This window comes from Megascapheus bottae, chromosome 15 (assembly GCF_031878675.1).
Source record: "Megascapheus bottae isolate mThoBot1 chromosome 15, mThoBot2.hap1, whole genome shotgun sequence".
In the NCBI taxonomy this organism is placed as follows: domain Eukaryota; kingdom Metazoa; phylum Chordata; class Mammalia; order Rodentia; family Geomyidae; genus Megascapheus; species Megascapheus bottae.
In genome coordinates this window covers 24181806-24206164 of record NC_143523.1, presented here as the reverse complement: position 1 = coordinate 24206164, position 24359 = coordinate 24181806, and the positions used below count along the sequence as shown (strand labels likewise).

General features: G+C 49.5%; 1 protein-coding gene across 2 annotated transcripts in view; it reads right to left on the bottom strand.

Moving 5' to 3' along the window:
- Crtac1 (cartilage acidic protein 1) overlaps positions 1–10901 on the bottom strand; it is a 139596-nt gene extending 128695 nt beyond the window's left edge. The window contains exon 1 of one of the 2 annotated variants that reach the window (XM_090346109.1): positions 10748–10901. In XM_090346109.1, the coding sequence (XP_090202235.1) occupies positions 10748–10771 (24 nt within the window). In that variant the 5' untranslated portion in view covers positions 10772–10901. The remainder of the gene's footprint in view (positions 1–10747) is intronic. The other variant, XM_090346108.1, reaches the window with a different exon arrangement.
- Between the last annotated feature and the right edge of the window lie 13458 nt (positions 10902–24359).

The following is a 24359-nucleotide window of genomic DNA, read 5'->3' as shown; positions in this document are numbered from 1 at the left end:
CCTACAATGCCCCAGACAGACACCAGAACAAAGAATCATGCAGCCCTGAATGTCAAGAGTGTTTACTGAAAACTCATGGCCCAGAGCAACCTTCTGGCCATTTTTGAAAGAACTGGACGTGGCGCACCCTCTCTAACCTGATCCATGCAGAGGTCGCTGGCCCTGGCCTGCAACCCAACCACAGAGGCAGGGAATCCTGCAATCCTCATGGACCCCAGGCCCAAGCCTACCAAACATTTGCATCCGTGTCCTAGGTATATTTCATCTCCAGCTGATTGTCCGAGCCCTGTCTACCACCTACCAAATCCAGGTAGGAAAGTGGATGCCAATCACGGAGTCCCTTCAAACTCAACATGGTCTTGCAGGCTGGAAACCTGTAATTATGCTTCTGTATTCTTTAAAACCGCTGGGGGAGCGGGGGTGGAGTCAGTTCCCCACCCTGGGGGCTGGGGATCTGTACACCTGAACTTGCTAACTCCTCCCTTCTCTTCCCATCTCGCCTACTTCCATGTGGCTGTTAGCGCTCCCTTTCCAGGCCTCAGACCTGACCATGTGGCTCTTCGGCCAAGTTCACAGTCAAGTCCACCCATGCGGTCAAGTCCACTCCTGCCTGCCTGGCAGCTTCATGGGTAGGACTCATTTCATCCTTACAGGAGCACTATGACATGAGTACTACCATTGTCCCCCTTTTAAAGATAAGGAAGGGAAGGCACAGAGAGGTTAAATAACGCATCCAAGGTTCCATAGCTTGGGATTTCTGTTTAAGTAAATGAGCTCTAGAATGAATACTCTTAGACACTCTACTAACTTCTCTCACTACACAAAACTTGTCTTAAGTCAAGATGGAACACAGTAGAAGGAGCAACCACTTCTGCCTGGGGAGGTTGGGGAAGGCCCAGAACAGAGGCAATGGTGAACTTACCAGTGGGAAAAGTAGAGACTGTGCTCTGGGATGAGGAGACCACATGTGCATAGTGGAAAGGCAGAATTACTGGGGTGGGGGTAAGCGGGAGATGCAGCCGGGACAGAATGGATGCCTCATGAGGGACATGAACCAAAGATTCATGCTGTGGTAAAAAGAACTTGGTAAGGTTGGAGTATGGTAGTGTACTTGCCTAGTGTGCACAAGACTCTGGGTTCAATCCCTGGCTCTGACAGGGGGGAAAGGGAGCAAGGAGGGAGGGAGGAAGGATGGGAATGAGGGAGGGAAAAAGAGAGGAAGAATAAAGATGGTGGTGGTTCAGAGCTGGTGGTTCACAGCTATAATTCCAGCTACTTTAAAAGACTGAAGTTCAAGACCAGCCAGGAAGAGCAATTAAAAAAAAAAAAAAACTCCTTAACCCACAACTGAGCACCATTGCATGCACCTGCCCCTCCCCGTGGGTGGCTGAGGTCGAAAACAGGGCAACCTGGGTAAAAAAACAAACAAACAAACCAAAACAGTCCATCTTAATGGTGGGAAACTGGACATGGTAGTGCATGCGTGTAATCCCAGCAATGACAGGAAACCTGCAGGTGGTAGATCACAGCTCAGGCGCATGCCAGGACCAGAAGGAACACACTTATCTCAAAAAATAACCACTGAACAACAGACCTAGAGGCAGCCTCCCAAAAAGTGGGGGAGGGGAGAACACAGCAATGGTACTGTGTGCAGGAGGTGTGTGGGAGGGCACAAGAGGGCTGGGCTGGAAGCAGAAAGGACAGCTAGGCAGTTGGGGAGGTGAATGTTGTGGCTTGTAGCCCCAATGAGAGAGAAGACTGGAGCTGCTATCCATTCACTCATTAGGACTGCTGTATGCCTGCCCGCTCCACCCCACCGTACTGGGTATAAAATCTAGTGCTGTGCTAGGCACTACAGAAACACTGAGAGCAAGAAAAATCCTTGCCCTATGGAGAACACTTCTCAAAGCCTCAGTTCTTTCTCCACCAGATACCCCACACTGCCAGCCTGGAAGAACTCCAGATCTATACACCTCACTCCACCTTACCCCTGATAAGACAACATGTCCTATGTATCTTCCATCTCCCTCAATACCGAGGAAATATGAAATATGGTGGCTTCTTTCACCTGGAGGGGTGCTTGAGGCTGCACAAATGTGGAGATGCGCTTTTTCCAAAGGAAAATAAGAAGGAAGCCCTGAAAAGAAAGCAAGCAATAGCACAAGGCTAATGAAATGACATTCCCTTTTCTTTTTGCCAGTACTGAGGCCTTGTGCTCTTCCTCAGCTTGCTTACTTGTGGCCACTTGAGCCACGCCTCAACTCAGCTAATTGGAGCTAGAATCTCATGAATTTTTCTGTCCAGGCTGGTTTTGAACCATGATCCTCCAGGCCTCAAGCCTCCTGGAAAGCTAGGATTATAGGCATAAGTCTCTGGCACCCAGCTTGAAATGGTATTACTGAAAGAGAGAGGATGCATGGTACCTCTTAGCCGCCTGCGCAAGGCACCCTAACATCTTAAGCATTATCAGCATTCACCTTTCCTGTTCTGTGAAATGGGAAGACAGGCTGGCTGGGCTGATGGAAGAATGAATTGAGATTAATCTGTGCTAACTTCTGAGCACAGCCCCTGGCAGGGAGAATGCGAGGCACAGAGAATGCCAGGATGTGACAGGAAATGGTAACGAGAATGGCATGGTTACTACTAGTAATGGATGGTTGTTGTCTGCACAAATGCATGAATGCAACTGAGGAGGTGGAGCCAGGAGTAGCTGTCAACTGTTCTGGGCTATAAGACTGAGGAATAGGCTTAGCTTCTGTTACTAATGTGTCTTGCTTGGATCCACAGGGGAGTTGACTCCTTAAACACTGCTTTCCATGTGCAGTAGCCCTCCCTCGGCACATTTTGCTACACATATTCATTTTTTTCAAGCAAGCAGAAGATGTCTACAGGACAGGTTAACCCTTGATCTCAGGGAGCTGACATTCCTCACAGCGCAGAGAGCAGGTTAGGTTCAGAGCAGCCACGGGTCGAAATCCCAGAGGTAGTCCACAGGAGGGGAAGGATTGACCTGTGAGGTGGGTGGGAAGGGCACACAGGAAAGGCTCTCTGGAGCAAGCGAATTGGGATTCCAGGTGGCAGGGACCCATGGATCAAAGGTAGGCATGCCAACAGCTTGTGCATGCTGTGAATGTGGGGGGTGGGGGAGGGGAAGGATGGGTGGAGGTAGAGGAATGCGGGGAGAAGGGTGGAAGCTGCAGTTGGGGTGTGGAGAGCCTGCGATGCCAGGCGAGGAGCTTGGAGTCACACCATAGGGAGGATTTGAAGTCAGGCAGAGACATGATCAGACTTACATTTTCAAAAGGGCATTGTAGCTTTGGGGGACTGGGTGTGCAGGATGTTGGGCAGGCTTGGTTTCTGAACGGTGATGGAGAATGTTCCAGATGAGAGTTGAATGGTGTGGAGTGGGGGAAGGGCAGGCCACTGGATGACCTCCAAAGTTCTTTTCTAGACCTAAGAGTCTATGGGTCAGTTTTTTTTTTTTTCCCCAAAATCATTTAAAACGCATTAGCGGGCCTTGCTATTTAAAAGCATCCTCCCGGGAAAGCTTTTGTGAAGCAATGATTCAATCCCTAGTTCGTCTTCAGTAGAAATCCCAATTCCCACCTAGTCTATGGGATTTAGGCAAGGCAAAGCATTGCTGCAGCCACCTCAGGTAAGTGGGAGGCAGCTGAGGACCCTGGGAAGGCGGAGAAGCCCAGCTTTGCTGGAAGCTCAGAAGACAACTGCCACGGCATGGCTGCTTAGTGGAACCTTGCGAGTGTATGTGGACCCGGGTCCCCATGCCAGTTCTGGAAGGGTGCTAGAAGGGAAGCAAGCCTTACTGACTGAGCCAGGAGAGCCACATCAATCCCAAAGGCCATCTCTGCTCCAGCCCGATCACTTGCTTTTCCTCACTATTCTCTGATCCATTTCCAATGGATTCTGTGAGGAATCCATGCCAAGTGCTGGGCTAGGTGCTAAATCTGTAGCTGAGAATTAATATGGTGGTGTCTTCTGCTTTTTGATGTGTGTATGTGTATGTGTGTGTGATGGTACTGAGATCTGAAATCAGGGCGTGGACTTAGCTTTTTTGTTCAAGGCAGACATTCTACCACTTGAACCATACCTCCATTTCTTGGTTTTTGCTCATTAACTAGAATTAAGAGACTCCCTGACTTTCCTCCCCAGGCTGGCTTTGAACTGTGATCCACAGATCTTAGCCTGCTCCGTAGCTAGGATTACAGAGATAAGCTACCAGCATTGGGCAGCTTTCCTCTTCTTAGAGACTCTTTTTTTTTTTTTTCCTACGTGCAAAGGCCTCTTTGGAGTTGTATAGCTTCTTAGATGAGAGACACACAGTTCTGATATTTAACAGAGGCTGTCTTTAGAGACCCAGGTAAAAGCCAAGCTGACTTTACACAGAGAATGAACCTGTGGTGACTCAAAGATGTTTATAGCCCAGCTCGTTTGATTATAGAGACTGACCACTCTGGGTCAAGGGACCTGCCTCAGGGCCTGCCTACACAGCATTTGAGACAGGGATCTAAACAGTGACTACCCCGTCTCTTGGACCCCATATGGGCAGGGTGGGGAGCCTCAGACTCTCTCTCCAGGAAGAGGGGGTCAAGACCAAGGTTAAGCTTTATACAAAAAACATAAACCGAGGCTACCCAACTCTTCTTCCCTCCCCAGCCCTGCACCAGCCCCTCTGCCCAGGAGAAAGTTCAGGCTTCCTGACCTGTTTCCCTCCTGAGTGTCTCACTGGGATTTGCAGGGCTTGATGATCCCTTTAAGACATACTTCAGAGAAGTCAACAGGATGGCTAAGGCAGAAATATCCATGGAGGTGGCTGTTCTCTGGGTAGGTGGGGGCTGGTATAAGGGAGAGAAGAGGCCCCTGCAGGCCCGCCTCTGGTCACCAGGACTCTGCCTGAGCTCAGCAGTGGTTCCGTGACCTTGTCAGGGTACTTGTCAGGTGCAAACAAAGATAAGAGTAACTGGAAACAGCAGCTTGGGTCATTTTACACTCTCTGCACCCTCGATTCTTCTGTGGCTAATTAAAGTAATATGTCAAAATGTCCCTTGGAAGAGATCTTTAAGAATATGTCTGTTAAGTAAACAAGGTTTTACTAATTAATGCCCCGCCTTCCCATCCCTCACTGAAGTTCCCAGCTGAACTTCCCTATGTTGGGAGGGCCAGTGAGTAGGAAAGGGTGGCAGGCAAGTTGCCGAGTCTCTCCCTCCCAGAGAGAGTAGAGACAAATCCAGTCACTTGTCATTCGTGGAGTGGAGCTATCAGTTTCTTCTCCGGATGTTGATCAGATTTCCTGGGCTGGAACCAACCCACAGGGCCAGGGGACTGGAATTTTTCCAAGAAGTAAGCATTTTGCTTCTTATGAAGCCCACATGATTTTTCTTTCAAGGAAAAAATTTATCTTTTTTTTTTAAAGGTTTCTGGGGTTTTTGAAGGGCAGATCTTCAGACTTTTCTCTAGAAATAAGGATTACCATATACTTACCTATTGCTAAGACCCCCTCCTCCACCCACCACGCTTCTGCCCCAGCACGCATGCATACACACACATTCAACATTATACAATGAATCAGGGAGTGTTGCATCCAGAAATAGAACTTTCCAAACTCCCAATTCATAATAATAGCAATATTAATAATAATCTCCTTATAATTTTGTAAAGTGTTTTCACAACTCAAATTTATTCTTCATAACAACTTTGGAGGAAAGTTTGGGCAAGTTAGTCTTAGGAGAGCAAATCTGAGGTCTAGGTTAGGCCTGCTGCTTACTTTACTTTGAGCCTCTGGCTGGCCCTCTCTTCTCTCTGGATCCGTGTCTCACATGTAATGTCCAGTAAACCCTGGTCCAGAAGTTCTCAAGCTGTCACTGTTGATATTTGAGTCAATTGTACATTGATATATGGATAGACTGATACATAGATATAGATGTACAGATATATAGATAAACCTGTGATTGGATACTCAGGGCCTTGTACTTGCTAGGCAAATATTCTACCACTTAAACCAGTCCTTAGTTTGTTTTTCAGATAAGGTCTCAAACTTTTGTCCAGTCCAGTTTTGGGTTGTAATTTTCATATCTGTGCCTGCTGAATAGCTGGGATCCCCAGGCATGTGTCATGATGTCTGGCTCCCAGATAATGCTTTGTGATAAGGGCTTCTCTGTGTAGTGTAGCATGCTTAGCCGCATCTTTGGGTTTTTTTCCCATTAGGTGCTTGCTCTAATTGTGGCACAAAATTTGTTTCTAAATGCTGCTATATGACCAGGGGAAGTGATTATATGCCCTCTTTAGTCATTGCCCAAGAATTTCAATAAGATTACGATCAAGGAAAAAAGAACTTCTTGTTCCCTTCTTTCCCCTAACTCCTTTATACTTTTCTGGATGTTCTTCAAACCCACTCTCTCAGTTATTCTCATTCCTTAAATGCCCTCAGTGGTCCTGGGTGTGCTTGGTGTGATAATGTACCAACAGACTTCATACTCTTTTCCTAAGGAGGGTTCATAGGTTTATGTCCCCTAAGCAACCAGCCAGGCTCTCCAGAAATCCCTAGCACAGTCCAGACTGGCCTAGAAGCCTATCTGCAGCCTGCAGGAGGCTCAGTGAGCACAGATTTGTCAGCACTCTTAAATCACTGGGCTCTGAGGAAGGCTTCTCCCAGAAGAAAGATCCTTCCTTAGGAATCAATAGCTCAGAGCCCTCCATCACATTCAGAATTATCCTGGGACCTGTAAAATTTCTTTCCCCCAAGTATGGCAGAACCCCAAAGTGAAAATTGTGAGGAAAAGGAGGAAACCAGGCAAGGAGGGAATTCTGCCAAGAAGTCCTTGTGTACCAGCCCAGAGGTGGCTGTGAGCAGAGATGGATGCACAGACCTGGAACACTCTGCCTTGCTGGCAGAGGAAGCAAGACCCTCTGTGGTTTCTTATGAGCCTGCGGTAATATCCCATTCCAACTAAATACTTCCCTATATCGTATCAAGAACAGAGACATATTGAAGATGGCCTCCCTCTTTATTCTCCTATACTCATCACAAGGTTGCCAATATGACCATTTAGCAGAGATGGAAACTGAGGCGCTTGGGGATCAAGTGATTCGTCTTAGCTGTCTCTAAGCCAGAAGTCAAGGTGCCACATTCTAAGTTGTGTCCGTAGCAACTCAGTGAGTGTAGGTAAGGGGTTCAGGATAGGGGCAACTTCTAAAAACAATCACCCAAAGCTTGTGCTCAGCTTGTATCATCTATAGTTATTCTCCTCTGGCCTGAATCCAGAATTAGACCAAGACTTGAAGGATGCACGGCCAATTCTCCAGCTACATCAGGAGGCTGGAGAGATTTCAAGCACAGATTTCCAGGAACCCTATGTGCTGTCTGGCAGTGCACATGATCCTTCTCTCCTTCCTTCCCAAACATGAAGGCCCATGTTGTATATGAGCCAAAGAGCGATGAGTAACTGTAAGCATCTTGCCTGGCAAAAAAAAACCCCTTTAGGTGAGCCTTCGGGAGAGAAGAGGCTTTTGCCTCCAGAATTCTGGGTTCCTCAGAGGACATAGTCTGACTTGTCAGCTGCGCCTCCAAGAGGAACCTGAGGAAAAGCCAAACACCAACCATGCAAGGAAGTAGGTAGGAAAGGGGAACAAAGGGGCAGCCACAGGTCAGTCACAATCTTCCCTCCCGGGGCCTTGCTGAGATGTCAGCTGCCAGGCTTGCAGAACAAGAGGGAAGTCAGTAGAAATGGGAGTATCTTCCAGGTCACCTAAGAAATCTGAACAGGAGAATTTTGCAAAAATAGAACATTTTAGCACTCTGACCTTGAGCTGAGAACAGCAGCAAGCATGGGGGAAACTGGCAAATGCTCCAGTTCATCCAGGATCTGAATTTGAGAGGTCCCACCCACTGGGGTGTGACCGTGGGACACTCATCAGAGGAAAGGAAGAGCTTTAAGTCTGAGTTTTAAGGCCACCCCACGCGGGCCTGGGCACTTTTGACTGCAATGCACAGCTAGAATCCTAAAGGTGCATGACTTTTGCCTAAGGACCACTTGCACAAACTGGACAGTGGATGAAAGAATAATTAGGAATTTCTATGATGTGTGTGTACATTATAAGAATTTATCTGTTCTTCACCTCCTCACTCTGCAGAATGAAAATTCTTTCAAATTTACTAAAGTTATTAATTGAAGTCTGGTCGGTCAGTAATTACCAGTGCCTACTGTGAAGAGAACATATGTCCATCTTCACAGTACAGAAGAAGCAGGTCACTGGAGTGGAAAGAGCTCCAAAGAGAGGACTGAGAATCCTCAGACCTAGTTCCATCTCTTCTACCAAATAGCCATGGGATCTAAGCAAGGTAGTTCTTTTACTGGGCTTCAGTCTTATCATCTGGAAATTTGGTTATAAATGTAAAATACAGTCTGGGATAGATTAAATATACCCCAGTTTTCCTGGTATTCTTGGGTTCTAAGAGCCCTTTGTGAGTTCAATTAACACACTGGCACTAAACCCAAAGGAAGCGTCTTGGAGAGCAAGTGGGACAATGTAACATAACAGTTCCACTTCCTTGGAATGTACAGCTTACCGGATCCACTGCACCTGAAGTCAAAGGACCAGCTAAAGTCCAGAAAGTATGTAGCAGAAGGGCCCCAGTCATGTGATGGCTGAGGTCTATGGCCTGAGCTCCCTTCGAGCATTAGGTTAGGATGGCCAGTGAAGGGCAAGAAGGAAGAAAGTCAGTAGTCTTGAGTTAGGTGCTTTTGGTGCCCCCTACTGGACACCAAGGAATCTGTTCCACCTCTAAGCTTCCACCAACTTCGCAGGAAGCCAGAAAGCTTGAGAACCAAAGGTTGTCACAAGCTGTTTAATAGAATGACTTCCCTGGTTGGTGGCCCATTCTCTCCTGAAGAGTCCATGTTTCACTCCCTAGAATTGCACAGGCCATTGGTCCACATATTCCCAGGAGCACCCCTGTGCACCACAGGATGCCTTTACCAAACATCCAGGTGCCAAGAAATAAACATCAGGGTTCAGAATACCAGGTGCAGCCCAGATGGAGAAAAGGGAAAAAAGAGCAACAAGCAGGTATTTCACTGCACAAAATTCCCAGTGGAAAGAAGGTCTTGGGGAATGCAGCAGAAAAATGTTGACTGCAGCCAGACAGAGAGAGCATGGAGCTCAGTATGAATTGATGGCCCCCATAAAAGGGCTCTAGACGGAGGCAGGTACGGGTGATTCCAGAAGTTGGAACATACCCCCATGATCAGGGATGGGCTACGGCAAAGGACACAGCCTCAATCTAGCATCTGCAGAGCAGGTGACCGCCACACACCTTTCAACCTTCTCCAGAGTCCACTAGCACCACCTAGAATCTAGAATGTTCTGATTGTGGTCCTGTTGACCAAACCTCAAGATTCCAGTCTCCCTTCAAGCTTGACTTTAGAACCCGCTACCAAAAGAATGTTCTTAACCACATCAGAAAAGAGAAAAGGCTTCCTTAAGAACCATACTGAAACAACCACCATATTCCTGTTCATGGCAAAGAGTGAGGTCTTGTGCCACGGTTTGAATTGGCTTTTATTCAGCCTTGGGTGTTTCCTGCCTCAAGTTATCAATTCCAAATCTCGCAGGCTACCTCTTACTCTTCCCATATGAGTTCTCCCATGAAAGACAGCCCCACAGAGCCGCCCCCAACCAGAACCCTCTTGCTTTCTTTCTCACCTGGCTTCACTTGGGAAGCCCTGCACCCATCCCAGAAGGTACTTCAAGTTGGACTCAAGAATGTATCCTGCCTGGTGAGCTGAAGCACCTCCCGAGACGCACAGATGCCACAGTGGGTGAACCCACCCGCGGCAGCAATGACACTCATTAGTCATTCCCGGAGGAAGCCCCCACCCCCACCCCTAGGGAGGCTCCCATCCAGGCTGGGATGACTTTGGGTTCTTGAGTTGGTTTCTGCAGAAGCGGGACTAACCAGGGCTTCCCAACAACTGTACTGCAAAAGAAGCGCGCTGCATTGCTGAGCATGCCCCCACACCCGGCCTGCAGCCCCACCAGAACCCTTCCGTGCTTTCACAGAGACGAGGGAGACCCCCGCCCCCTTCTCCTGGAATGCCCAAAGCGGGCTTGTCTGAGACAGCCTGGAAGCCAGACCACACCTCGGTCCAGCAAAAGGCGGCCGGCAGCTACACCGCGCGCAGCTGGCTCCGGCGCTCTCGTACCCAGCACTGTGCAGGGGAGAGGGCTGGATACCCGGGGAGGGAGAACCAAGCCCCCCAAGGCGCTTCCCCAGCTGGGAAGAGTAGGCCCCCCGGCTTCCCTGGCTCCTCGCTGAGCTTGCCTGGCTGTGTGACTCCCCAATACCTTCCCAAGAACCGCCTTCCACACCTGCTCCGCTCCCTCCCAAGCCCCAGTACCCCCTCCCCAACACAGCTGACCTCCAGGGCGCTCCCAGCCCCTCCTCTGCCCGCTGCGGGCTGCCACCCCGCACCTCGGCTCCCACCTCCCCGCCACGAGCAGCCAGGCGCCCGCCTCGCCCCCTGCCCGCCGGGGAGGCTCTGCGCGCCAATCGCGTCCAGCGCCTCTTGGCAAGTTGGGAGCCCAGCCATCGCCTCGGCGATGCCGGTCTATCCGGGTTCCCGGCGGCATCCCCCGCCACCCCCGAGGGCGGATGGGGAAGGGAGCGGGGTCTGGAGAAACTTTCTCCGCCCGAGGGGGTGGGGGCTCCGCGGGGGGAGCCGGTACTCACTCCGGGGTCGGCGCTCGGAGGCATCCTCCGGCTGTCTCAGCCCCGCCGCCTGGGGGCGTCGGAGCGCGGGCGGTCGCGGTCGCCTCTCGGCCGGCTCCTGCGCCGCCGCCGCCGCCGCCGCCGCCGCCGCTGCCGCCGCCGCCTTGCAGCTCCCGGCCCCGGTCCCGGGCTGGCCTCGAGCCTCCCGCCCCGACGCCGCGCGCTCGCTTTATACAACTCCACTCGAGCGCGCCCGGGCTTATGTAAAGGCTGGCGGAGGCTCGCAGCCAATAGCGCGGCAGCTGGAGCCGGGGCCCAGGGTTGGGGGGCGCCCGTGCGGCCAATCGCGGCCCGGGGAGCCCGGGGAGCCGGGTGGGGGAAGGGGCGCCTCCCCGCGCTGATTTAGGAGCCGGGATTGCGGTGGCAGCAGCCGGCAGCCAGGCTGGCCCGGCGCGGCGCGGCGCGGCCCGGCGGGCACTGGGGTGGGCGGCGGCGCAGACAGGGGAGGACGGGCGCGGACCTGGGAGAGCGCCCCCCGCCCTCGGCCCCCACGACGCGTAACCTTCAGGAGGCAGCGGGGCCTGGCGAGGCGGGAGAGGGCGCCTGGCGGGGCGCGGGCAGCCGACGTCCCTCGGGAGGAAGTCGAAGGGGGAGGGCAGGGCGGTGAGCCCGGGGACCCCGCAGTCCCCTGCGCGGGGCCGAGGGCGCGGGAGGCGGGAGCGGAGGCGCAGCGTTCTCGAATTCCTCCCCCCTCCCCTCCCCTCCCCTCCCCAGATAGGGATCTGGCGGAGCCCGGCTCGGCCCGGGCGACCGCGCAAGCAGCGCCGATGGCGAGATTTCGCGCTGGCTGCGGAGCCAACACCGAGTCGATCTTATCCAGCCTGGGGACGTGTCCGAGCGCCGCCGGGGGACTGCTCAGTATGGGGAGCAGAGCCTCACCACGGCCCCGGGCGGGCGGGAGCCGGCGGCGCACAGCGAGGCCCGGGCGCGAGGCTGTGGGTGGAGATGGTCTCACGCCCTCGCCTCCACCCCCGCCCCCGGCCGGCAGCGTCGCCACTCTTCCTCGCCGCCTCACTCTCAGGGACTGCTAACCCTCTCTTGGTTGTCCCCAGCCCACCGGGGGCCGGCGCGGTGGTGGTGATGGTCGAGTGGGATGGCTTCTTCTTGTCTGGATGGGGTTTTGGGGAGGGCTAGGTGGGTTGTGGGGGAGGGGTATGGGAAGAGACTAAGATCAAAAGGGAAGTCAGCAGTGCCCCAGACAAGCCTGGGGCAGGAAAAAGGCCTAGGTCTACAAGTCTCTTTTTTTAATTTTGCACCTAAACTAGAACCTGGCGCACAGTAGGTGTTCCCTGGGTGTTTATTAAACGAGTGAGGGATGTTTGAAGGTTTCAGAGCTTTGGAAAAGAATCTACTATGGGGGGGGGGGGGTGTGAGAGTCAGTCTTGTCTTCTCATCACTCTCACCCCCTGGCATGCCTTCTGGGCACTTGACTTTTAAAAATGACCCGTGTGTGTGTGTGTGTGTGTGTGTGTGTGTGTGTGTGTGTGTGTTTAAAAAGACTAGTTCTGGACTGGGAGTTTGGCCTAGTGGTAGAGTGCTTGCCTATCATGCACAAAGACCTGGGTTCAATTCATTTGTACCACAAACATAGAAAAAAGCCGGAAGTGGTGCTGAGGCTCAAGTGGTAGAGCTCAAGCCCAGGACTCACACACACACACACTAGTTTCTCAAAGTGTAGGAAGGAAGGCCTTGCCACCCAGCTCCTGGCTCCAACCTGTAATCCTCTCATGGAGCAATACTGCTCTGAGTTCGGTTTTGCAGTCTCTGTGATCTTCCTCTGAAAAGCAGTAGCTAAGCATAAACAAACCTAGTGGCTTTTTGAGCTAGACAATGAGCTCCTTGAGGGTGGTAGACATTTTTGAGAATGCGACACCCGTTACTACTCACCCCCCCCCAGGAAAATAAGCAAACATATTTACACACATAGGCATGTGCACACACACATGCCCCTTGCATGTAGTTCAGGATCATGAGGGACCCTGGCTTGGGAATCTGCCTATTGTCAACTTGTCTGTCCAGTGATCTAAGCCAGTGCTGTGTAATCTCTTTTCTTTGGAGGAGCTCAGATTCTTTTGAATCTTTTGAGAATCTGATGAATGTTATGGATCTGTCTCTCTGAATACTCATATACTGGGCACAGGCAGTTTGACAATGGATCTCATGGATTATTAGAATGTAATGTAGGAGTAAGCAGACTCTGCCCCTAGGGCACATGTAATCCTCAGTTCTCTCTGTAAAGAGAACAGTTGGCTTTGGACCCTGCTGGATCATGCAGCATCATCACGTGGCCATGGGCCTGGAACCTGAGAGACTATCTCTCTACATGTGTCCTCTGTATCTTGGTCCCTGCAATCCTCTTAGCATGGAACTAAGTTGCAGGTTGTCAGGTTCTGTCCAATCCAAGAGTGTTCCTTAGCCAGAAACTACAATTCAGGGAGATAGCAAGTGACTGGTAATTAACCAGTTTCACTCAATCCCAAGCCTCTGAGCATACCTTTCTTCGTTTTGTTCTTACTTCTCTCACTGCCTAGGAAGCTGTTAGCAGCAGCTCCAGCTGTGGAGCCTCTGCTCACCTAAACCCAACAGAGTTAGTAACTCATGTGGTAATTATCAGCATTAACCATCTCATTGTGATTAGGTTCTCTGCACAAAACAATTCTGTAATGATCTTATGCTTTCTGGAAACTAGCCAGGTAAGGGTACCACAGAGCTGGGATGCTGAGGAAGGTCAGAGAAGGAGGAAATGTCAGAGATGTTCCATCTAGGAAATTCTCCAAGGAATGCAATCTGGTTCCAGCACTTGAACTTGCAAGTTCCACTTGGGAGTTCTGGTCCTACAATTTCTAATTCCTCAAATGTTGTCTGTGTCCATTCTGAAACCCTTGAAATCACGGATATTTTAGAATTCAGAAAGACACCAAATGTGTTGAGCCATCCTATGAGGTCTGGAGGAGCATCTCAAAATCAGATGCATTCATATTTCTGTGGTGAAATGCAGGAATTTTTACACTGTAAAGACGAAGTGGCTGCACATCAATTTAAGTCAGGTTTGGTTACAGATGTGTTTTGATATCAAATGTACAGCAAACAATCAAACAAAACAGAACATTTCAACTTCCAGTGATTTGAGGATTTGGAGTTACAGAGATTATGGCATGATATTTTAGACTTGGTTGTCCTAAAAGAAATGGATGGTTTGCTAGGGTGTGATGAAGCAATCCCTTTCTCAAACTGAACTGTATCATGATGTGGTGCCCTTTTACCCGGAGAATTTGCCTATCACATGGCTAGGTAGTTTCCAATGCACTTTTGTCCACAGTGGCAGATGTACAGAATGGGTTTTTGTGGGGAGGCAAGAAGGAGTAAAGATAGAAGGAAGCTGCAGATGGTTGACAGTTTTCTTTACAGATCTGTGGCCAATGCAGAAAGGAGTTGTCCTGGAGGTCAGGTTAGATCAGAAGAGCTGCAAGTAGGAGCATAGATACAGGCAGGATGCAGACCACAAAAGGGGTGCTCGAAAAATGAGACCATTATGGAATGATCTGAGCAGCTGGGTAGCAAGATGGAGCCCCTCTGGGCGGAGAGGAATGTGAAGAGGAAGACATGAGGTATCTGCTCAAGTTAATCTATGCCCAGGAGTCCAGCACTGGTCTGTCTACCTGGAGAATGTTCTTTGCATTTCCCATGTTGCCATGGAAAGTTCTACAATCTGGTGAGAAGAGAGAGAGGGGCGGGGAGAGAGAGAAGGGGAGAGATGGAGAGAGAGAGAGAGAGAGAGAGAGAGAGAGAGAGAGAGAGAGAGAGAGGAGGGAGGGAGGGAGGGAGGGAGGGAGGGAGGGAGGGAGAGAGAGAGAGAGAGAGAGAGAGAGAGAGAGAGAGAGAGAGAGAGAGAGAGAGAGAGAGAGAGAGAGAGAGAGGAGTGTGGAAGATGGCCTCTTGTTTCTGCCTGAGCTGCTCAGCCAGCAGTGACCTCCATGACTGGGCAGCTCAAGGTCATAGGGAAGCCTCCTATTGAATCTTAAGCTTGGTCTTGTTGCTGACTTTGGTTCTTCTCTGCTTTTGTACCAGCTTCTTACCTTTTTCTTCTCATTCTTTCTTCCTTGGAATTTCCTCGATGATCCAGTTCTTCAAGGTCTAGGATGCTGTGGTCCAGATACCTTCGTTTTCTTCCTGTGGCTAAGACTGTGCCACCTGCTGCCCCACATTCCTGACATCAAGTGCCTTCTCAACTCTGTCCACTGCCTCATGCCAGCTTTCTTTGACATCCCCTCAGTCTGGCCCCACTTCCTCCTACCACCATCTGCCAGAACTGCTTCCCCACCCCCCCCCAAAAAAAAACCTGGCCCTGCTTTGGTGGGCAGGTCTTGCTCCAGATCCCAGCTCCTCCCAGTCTGGCATTCCCAGCTGCCAACCTAGCCAGATTTCTGACAGACATGAACTCACTATCCTGGTTTAAAGAAGAAAAACATCCCTTTAGCAGCTGTGTATGGTAGCAGACATTTTCCAGAAGCAAATGCTAGGGAGAGTTCATGGACTGGGGTATCTTTGCCAGTTCCATCCTAAAGGAGAAGAAAGGAGTGAGTGAACAGAAGAGGAAGACAAAAAGGAAGAAAGAAAGGGAAAGGAGGAATTGGGGCAACAATGAAAGGGAAGGATGGGGTGGGGGAATGTGTGTTGCATTGGCACAAAAGGAGATGGGAAGGGGGTCTGGAGTATGTGTGTATATTCATGAGAAAGAGACAGAAGTAGAGGGAAGAGAGGAGGAAAGGAGGAGCTGGACTCTCCAGAAAAGGTGAATAAGAACAGACCAACAAAAGCTGACTGCCTCTGGGGACTTCACAAGGGCTACCATTTCTGAGCACTCCATCCTGATTCTATTAACCAAGGTTTGTGGAACATCTTCTTTCCCCACCACCTACCTCTGTACCTCTTGATTCTTCTCAGATTGGTTCTGGAACTCCATCTTCCTTCAGTCTCCAGATTCTACTAGAGATCTGATGGATTTTGCCAAGTTTAGCGCTAGGGTCCAGAAGTGTTAATACCTGCCAGATGCAAGGGTAAAATGAGGATATAATACATCCTTCAGGGCCTGGAGAAGGAGCACATGAAATAATGTGTATGTGGGAAATTTAGCAGCGCTCTTGGTGCACAGTTACTGTTCTATAAATGATAACAACCACTGTTCTTTCTTTCTCTTCGATTGGATCTTTGTGCCCACCAGTCACCTCCTCCTCCCTCTCCTTTCCATGAAGTCATTCACTTGTTGTTCCTTTCTCCTCTCTGGCCATTCAGCATGCAGTATTTTAATTGCTACGATGGTAGATCTGTGGTTCGTCTGCCTTCATACCCTGCTACCCCTATCTACAATGAATCTTTAATGTAGCTGGCACTTTACACAGTAAGAAAATCCTCACTATTGCTTCTCTGTGTGGTAAATGCTACTCAGAGAGGTAGTGTGGCTTGCCCAACATGGCACAGCTAATGGAAGACAACGCTGGGGTATAAATTTAGTCTGGCCCCAAATTAGTGCATTCTCCATTGTCCAGAGTTGAGTAAGTAATAGGTGCTTTTTACCATGCTCTTCATGAAGTTCAAGGCCTGGTTTCAGGTTTCCCATAAACATCACCAGGGTCTGAGCCATAAGAGGCCCTTGATCAACATCAGTCAGTTCATTCCCCATGGGACCCTAGGGCCACCCTTGCTCAGCCCTGCCTCCATAGCACAGGGGTCCTCTCCACCTCCACATTGACTATTTAGGCCTTGGCCTCAGCCCCACCTGAGCCAGCATGGTGTACACTAGCCGAGGGCTGCCCACGAGCCGCTAGTCCACATTCTAGCACGGCAAGGAGAAAATCATGAGGAATTATGCTTATTTGCCAGCAGCTCATACAGGTAGAAAATAAAAGCAGGTCCATGTATATAGCAACAGAAAGGAATTGAGACTTCATGAAAGGCAGGCTTTCTTCTCCATGAGAGTTAGATGTCAGAATGAGATTCCTGCAGAGGTTGTGGAAACTGCTCCCCTGGAGGTCTTTAAGAGCTGGAGAGCCACTGGCTTTCTAGCAGGATGTGGCTTTGACAGCAGTAGTGAATGTGGGGCTGAGGTAATGGCGGCTGGAGGAGAGCTTGGTGTGCAGCAGCTGGCCTCACTGGACACTTCCTGGGATAGTTCAGAACCCAGAGGTGGGCATGGGGTGCAGGAGTAGGTAGGAAAAAGCAGGCTTACTGAGGCAGGGCAGAGTCAGACTGCAAGAACAGTCAGATTGGCCGCCTCCTCATTCCTGGTCATTCCTGGTGCACAGCCCAGCAGGATGTGTTGTCTGATCTTCTCACTGCAGCCTACAGCATGGAGGGATCAGGTGAGACATTTTGGAGGAAAGGAGTAGATTCTGGGTCCTTGAGTATACTGAACCTGAACTGGACAAACTTGCTGTTTCTCTGAGCATAGCAGGGTGCAGTGGCTGGACCATCAAAATGTTAAATACAAATCACAAAACCTGCACTGTGAGTTGGGCATGATGGCGTACAAATGTGATCTCAGCACCAAGGAGGCTGCGCGAGGATGATCACAAATTCAAAGCAGCCTGGACTACAAAGCAACATACCCTGTCTCCAAAGCAAACACGAAAACAAAACAACAATGAAGAAACAAGGCCAGATGCCTGATACCCCAACTACTCAGACTGAGCTGCTGGAGGATTATAGTTCGAAGCAAGCCTAGGCAGAATAGTCTGAGCCTCCATCTCCATCCAGTTCACCATCAAAAAGCTAGCCTTAGCTCGGTGCAGGAGGCCGCACCTATAATCCTAGCTGCTTAGGAGGCTGAGATCTGAGGACTGCAGTTTGATGCCAGTCCAGGCAGGAAATCCACGACACTCTTCTTGCTAATAAATTACTCAGAAAAAGCTGGAAGTGGCACGGTGATAGAATGCTAGCTTTGAGTGAAAGGAGCTCAGAGGCAGTGTCCAGGCCCTGAGTTCAAACCCCATGACCACCACTACTACCACCACCATCACTACCACCTCCAACAAAAAGCCAGCCTGGAGATTTAGCTTATGTGGTATAGCATCAGCTGTGAGCAAAAAAGTGGAGCAAAAAAAATATTTTTGGGGGGCCAGGAGTTTGGCCTAGTGGTAAAGTGCTTGCCTAGCATGCACGAAGACCCGGGTTCGATTCCTTGGTACCACATACATAGCAAAAAGCCGGAAGTGGTGCTGAGGTTCAAGTGGTAGAGCTCTAGCCTTGAGAAAAGTCCAAGGACAGTGCTCAGGCCCTGAGCCCAAGCCCAGGACTGGCAAAAAAAAAAAAATATTTTTTTGTCATGGGGCTTGAACTTGGCCTGGGTGCTATCCCTGAGCTCTTCAGCTCAAGGCTATGACTCTACCTTTGAGCCATGCCCCACTTCCCATTTTTCTAGAGGTTAATCGGAGGGAAGAGTCTCAGGTCCTTTTGTTCCCCAGGCTGGCTTTGGACCTTGATCTTCAGATCTCAGCTTCTTGAATAGCCAAGATTACAGGCATGAGCCACCTCGCCCAGCTTGAGCAAGATTTCTGAAGCCAAGTGCAAGCCCCAGTACTGTCTAAAAACAAACCAAAACCTCAAACCAAAGAACCCAAACAAACAAGTAAATAATTCCTATCCCCAACACAACATCCTCCCCTCCCCAAGTAACAAAGAGGGTAAACACACAAAACAAACATATGCTTGATCACGCACACATGCTCCCTTACACAGAGATGTTTGGGCATATTCCAGAAACATGAAACACCCCAGATAAAAGCACGTTTCTTCCTACAATTCCTCCCCCCCCCTTTTTTTTGGCCAGTCCTGGTCTTGGGCTCAGGGCCTAAGCACTGTCCTTGGACTTTCTCAAGGCTTAGTACTCTACCACTTGAGCCTCAGCACCACTTCCAGCTTTTTTCTATGTATGTGGTACCAAGGAATCGAACCCGGGTCTTCGTGCATGCTAGGCAAGCACTCTACCACTAGGCCAAACTCCCGGCCCTCCCCCCCTTTTTTTAACCAGAAGATTAACTAGCAGGAAGAAATAGTAAGAGTGAGTTTGTTAACTGGCAAGAACTGAGAATTATAAAATCATTTTGATAAGTGGGACTACAATATAAAAAGATTTTGCAGGCTGTTGTGTATCTCACAAGGTGGGGGCACATGCTTAGAGTTCTTTGATGAAATTTTTTCTTTTCTTTTTCCCAGTTTAGGGGTTGCACTCAGGTCTGGGTACTGTCCCTGAGCTTTTTTGCTCAAGGGTTAGGGCTCTACCACTTCCAGCTTTTGGGGTGAATCTCGGGCCCTGTCACTGTCCTTGAGCTTTTCTCAAGGCTACCGCTCTACCACTTGAACCACAGCACCATTTCCAGCCTTTTCTGTGTATGTGGTACTGAGGAATCAAACCCAGGGCTTTGTGCATGCTAGGTAAACAGGCGATCACTAGGCCATGCTCCTGGCCTTGGTGCTTAATTTGAAATAAGACTCTTTTAGATTTTCCTGCCTGGGCTGGCTTTGAACTGCAATCCTCAGATCTCAGCTGGCTGAGTAGCCAGGATTATAGGCATGAGCCACGAGCACCTGGCAGTGGGAAAGTTTTAGCAGGGCTGCATTTGTAAGTATAAGACATTGCCTGCTGCACTATTTCACTGGGCTATTCAGTAGCATCTGCACACTGTGGGTGTAAGGCTCTGTGCTCTTTATGGCAAAGACATGGGATTTACACTTTGGAGTAGAGGACATGAGCTCAGGAAGATGGTCAGGCACATTAAAATAGAGGTGTTCTGCTTTTTCCACCATTCCTGCTTCTTTGATTCCTCCTGCACAAATTCCTTCCATTGAGCCATTCCCAGCATTCCCTTCCATGTGTCACCCACCCCAGAGCCTCCCAGGCAGGTGGGACAAGGCTTGGGCAAATGGGAAATCCAGGGATGCCAGCTGGTGCCTATGCCTTTTCTCTTCAGCCTGTGTCTAAGTCAAGTCTGCCCACATTTATAGGTAAGAGTAACCAGCATGGCCAGGTCCTGAGCAGAGCATCCGATTGTGAGGTGGGTTGGTGGAGTTCCGGCTCAATGCATAGCCCAGGGTCTTCCAGGATGTGAACAAGTCAGTATACTGCTCAGGATGGATTGCTTACCAGCAAGCATTTATCCAGGGCTTGTTAGGTATGGGCTGTGTTAGGCCAGTGAGGGAACAAAGATAAATAAGACTTTCTCTGCCTTCAAGGAGCTTACAGTAAGCAGGAAATTGATGTCCAGCTCATGCTGAGAGAGATAAGAACTAGCAGCAGGGCTGAAGAGATGTGCTGCCAGGCCACGCCTCCCCTTTCCCTTCAGCCTGTGACCTCCCAAAGTGGTGGCACTGTGGTGCCAGTCATGTTCCCCTTCTCTCCATATTGAGCTCACACCTCTCTGCTTATTCCTTGTTGTCCCTCAATCAGGTGTTCTTCTTCCGAAGCTCCCAGCAGTCCTCCTAACCAAAGCCATGCCCCCCTGTGATCACCAGCACCTCCTGTGCGCCCCCTCCCCACCACCCTGGAGTAGGTCCATGGAGGAAAGAGACTCCGCAAAGAATCACATGTACCTTCAAGATGGGCTGGCTATAGGTAGAGCAAATGTGAGAACTCAGGTCGGGCTCCTGGCTGATGTTCTTTCCGTTGCAATTTGCTGCTGAAATCAGGCTCTTGTCCTTGTATATTCCTAGGAACCCAGAACCCAGCGCTTGGCTGCTGCGTGAAGAAACACACACACACACACACACACACACACACACACACACACACACACACACTCGGCCGCACAAACTGCTGACCAATTTATCACTAGAAAAGCTTGAAAGATCGCCACCTGGTGGTGGCGGTGGAAACTGGGAGGGGGCTGTGAGCACCTAAGGAGTTGTTAATAGATGGCCTTACTGAGCGTCCACTCTGTGCCAGGTGTCCTGTTTTGCACTTTAAGTGGCTCCTCTTGTTTCTTTCTCATATCAACTGTGAGCTTTTCCAGTTACCATCATCCCCATTTTAGAGATGAGGAAGTTGAGGCTGAGAGGTTAAGCAACTTGCCCAGGGTCGTGTTGCTCTCAATCCCGAAGCTAGGGTCTGAATACAGGTTCTTCTGACCCTGGGCCCTGCTTCTTCTTATCCTCCCTCCCCACTCTGACACCACCTGGGCCCTGCTGTCTTTCCTATCTCACCACATAGCTTCACCCATCCAGACCTCCTCAGACCTCACCCTGATTTGGGCTCATCCATCACACAGGGCTGTGGTTCTTACTGTGCTTCTGACAGCCTGTCGTCTGTCTGTGTGGTTTGCCCTTTACCACGAGGACTCATTCTACAAGTCTCAGATCAGACAGGTCCCTTCTTCAGGGAGTAGTTTCCAGTCATGCATTTGTGTCACTTAGAGTTTCATCATCGCATCTACAAACTGTATAGCCTTTATGGAGCTTCTCACACCCTGACATTATTTGTTTGTTTGCTTGTGATCCATATTCCCACTGGGACTCTCAGCTCTTCGGGAGCAGGGACTGTGGTCTCTCAGTGAAAGTCTGGATACTATGGTTTCATAATTTCTTGGGTGAATGCTGAAGAAGAGAGATTCTGTACTGGTCATTTATCCTCAGAAGCATCCTCAGATGCCATCTTATCACTCTGTGGCTTTCTGTCACTTTACCTCCTACTTGTTAATTTCATTTATTTACTTTGGCAGTACTGGAGTTTGAACTCAGGGTTTGAACTTACTGAGCCCTCTACCACTCAAACCGTGCCCCTTTTGCTATTCATTTTTCAGATAGGGTATCATACTTTTGTCCAGAAAAGCCTCAGACTATGATTCTCCCTTCTCTGTCTCCTCAGTAGCTGGGAATCACAGACATGTGCCATCATTCTTAGCTACCTCTTTTTTTTTCCCCTTTGAATTCCTTTTCTGCATAACCAGCACTAGCCAGTGAACCAAGGACAGAGCCAGGATGTGGTTTGATTTGACATGTTTGCAGTAAAATATTGCATGCAATACCAAAGAAAAGGCTCCTATTTCAAGTCCTCAGTATTTGATCTAGTTGGAGTGTCTGGGATTTTTTGGTAGTGGTTGTTGTTAATTCTTGTAATTAGCTTGTATCTTATAGATATTGCTCTTGGTCATTTAGAAAGGGATTTAATTGGTCATTCAGGTCTGGAACCTATTCTGTTCCCTAACTTTATTACTTCTTGTACCACATTCAGAACCCGGGAAGGTAGATTAGCATCTCAGGATTATAAACTGCCTGTTCTCACTCACACTTGGATGGGCTCCAGGAAGCAGATGTTGGTTTGTGAATTTGAATTTCGAGGCTCGCACCAGTAAGGAAAAGCTCTGACCCAGGCACCGCACACACAACCTGCTCAGAGGAGCTGACTACAAATGCTTAACTGAGGAGAGTTTACAGCCAAAGTCATCAGTGGCTCCGCAAGGAAATACCATGGTGGCTTATGGTTTACCCACTGCCTAGCCAATGAAGTTTCAGAGAATGAAAAGGCCACAGTCCCTGCTCAATAAAGCTGGAAGATTTGTGCTCTGAGTGGACAACCCCACCCTGGTGATAGACAGTGGCAGAGCAGTCTTGGGAGTGAGTAGCCGGTGAAGAACCAAGCATCCCCGCCTCTCCTCGGGGCCAGCCGCAGTCTCACTGCATGTTCTTTTCTTCTTCTGGAAAATAACCAGAGCTGGATGATCACTCAGACTGCCTGCAGCTCTTGATATTCTAGGACTTTCTCTGGGGGGTAAGCAGGAGAAAGCACTGGAAAGGAGGCTGTATTTGTTGAACAAGATCTTGGTCTACCTCAGGTATGGAACTGGACTCAGCCTCCAGTGCTCTCAGCACTGTATATGCAGGTCTCTGGTTATCGGATGAGGTAGATGCCAGGCCTAACATCTCACAGCCAGAGTGCTGGAGTCTAGCTGCCACACTTTTGCTGAAGTGCAGTCATCTGGTGCCTTAACGTTCTTTCTATCCTACCTACAGAGCAAGTGTCTGACTGATCCACGCAGGGCTACAGAAAGGGACATCAGAGCTGGTTGTCTCATCTCTTGGTTTATTTCAGCATCATTTTCCACCTCTTCCTTAGGAAGCCAAAGGGCAAAAGCTCCTTGCTGTAAGTAATGGGCAGTAGATCTCGTGCCACAGGCTGACCCTACAGGACAGAGGGATGCTGTAGTTACGCTCCCTAATGTCCACTGAGGGTGGGCATGTTCTGGAATGTATAGCCACAGCCACAAACAGCAACAATCATACCAAGATCAACAGTGCCATTCCCGAGGGCTCGCTGTGCACTTTATATTCGAGAGAGGAAGAGGATGCTCCCTACAGAGAAGACTGGGTCGCCATCTCTGAGGGTTAAAACAAGTGCCCTGAGGCTGACTGGCTAGGACCAACATGTTCTTGCTCTGTCCTTTAGCTAAGACAAAAAGCTGTACTTGCTTAGTGAAAAAAAAATAACAGGCTCACACTGGCATGTGAATGGAATAGGACCTTTAAGAAATTCAGGAGAAATTCAGTCACGTCAGTACGGTCCCAGCATGTTCTTAGCATGGGTATCCATATCTCACATTTATCCTGTTCTTCTGTAGCTTCCCAGATCTCCTCCCTGTAAGAAAGTCTCAGTGTTCTGACCCCCCTCCCCCTCCACATACACATCTACCAGATTATTCTGCACTCAAAAATTATGACTTCTTTTAACCTCTAATGGAACAGACCATTTTCAAGATAAACAATGCTTTCATCATTTATTGAGAGGAAATGCTAAGAATGATCTGGGCAATTTGCATATCAGGTAAATGAGTGACAAGCACTTGGTTATTGGTTTCTCTAATGGACAAGCCCTCCTCCTAGAATCCCAGTTGCCTGGCACTCCAGGCTTAATATCTCCAAAGGGAGATACTTTCTCTCCCCTTTCAGTCTTTGAGCAGGCTCTCCTGATGGTACAGGAGAGCCTTTGAAACCCACAGCACCTATCCATTGTATGTCTCACCTTTCAGAATCCTCTCTTCAGTGAGAAACCATTTTAATAAGGCTGTAATTTTGTTACAGAAGTTTGTAATTAAATATCCTTAAAAGAAATGAGGTTGCAGGTCCCTATCTCCCAATTTATCTTAGACTTAATGCCCCAAGTTACACAGTGTTTAATTAAGAATGTATCCCTGTTGTGACTTCATGCAGCTTCCTGGCCTTAGAGATAGGAAGTGCTCTGAATTTATCACAAAGGGCACTCTCTGTTCTTTAGATGTTGTCCTGTTTGCCAAGATGTGAAAATAACCACAGCCTTCTTGATCAGAAAGTTAACTCTACTTCTTTCCTACCCTTATCCCAACCCCATGGACCTATCTCATCCTCAGAGGTACATCTGTCCACTACCTCTCCATAGAGTAATAGTTGAGAATTGACTTCATCTTTAGGAGCCAACGTGCTCCCCCTGCTGGCTGAGGGCAGCTAGTACACCCATGCGCTGCAAAATCACAGCCCTGTCATTGAGATCTATTCAAACTAGAGGTAGGAGCACCTACTGTGTGCTAGGGCCTATAAGATATCCCTTCAAAGT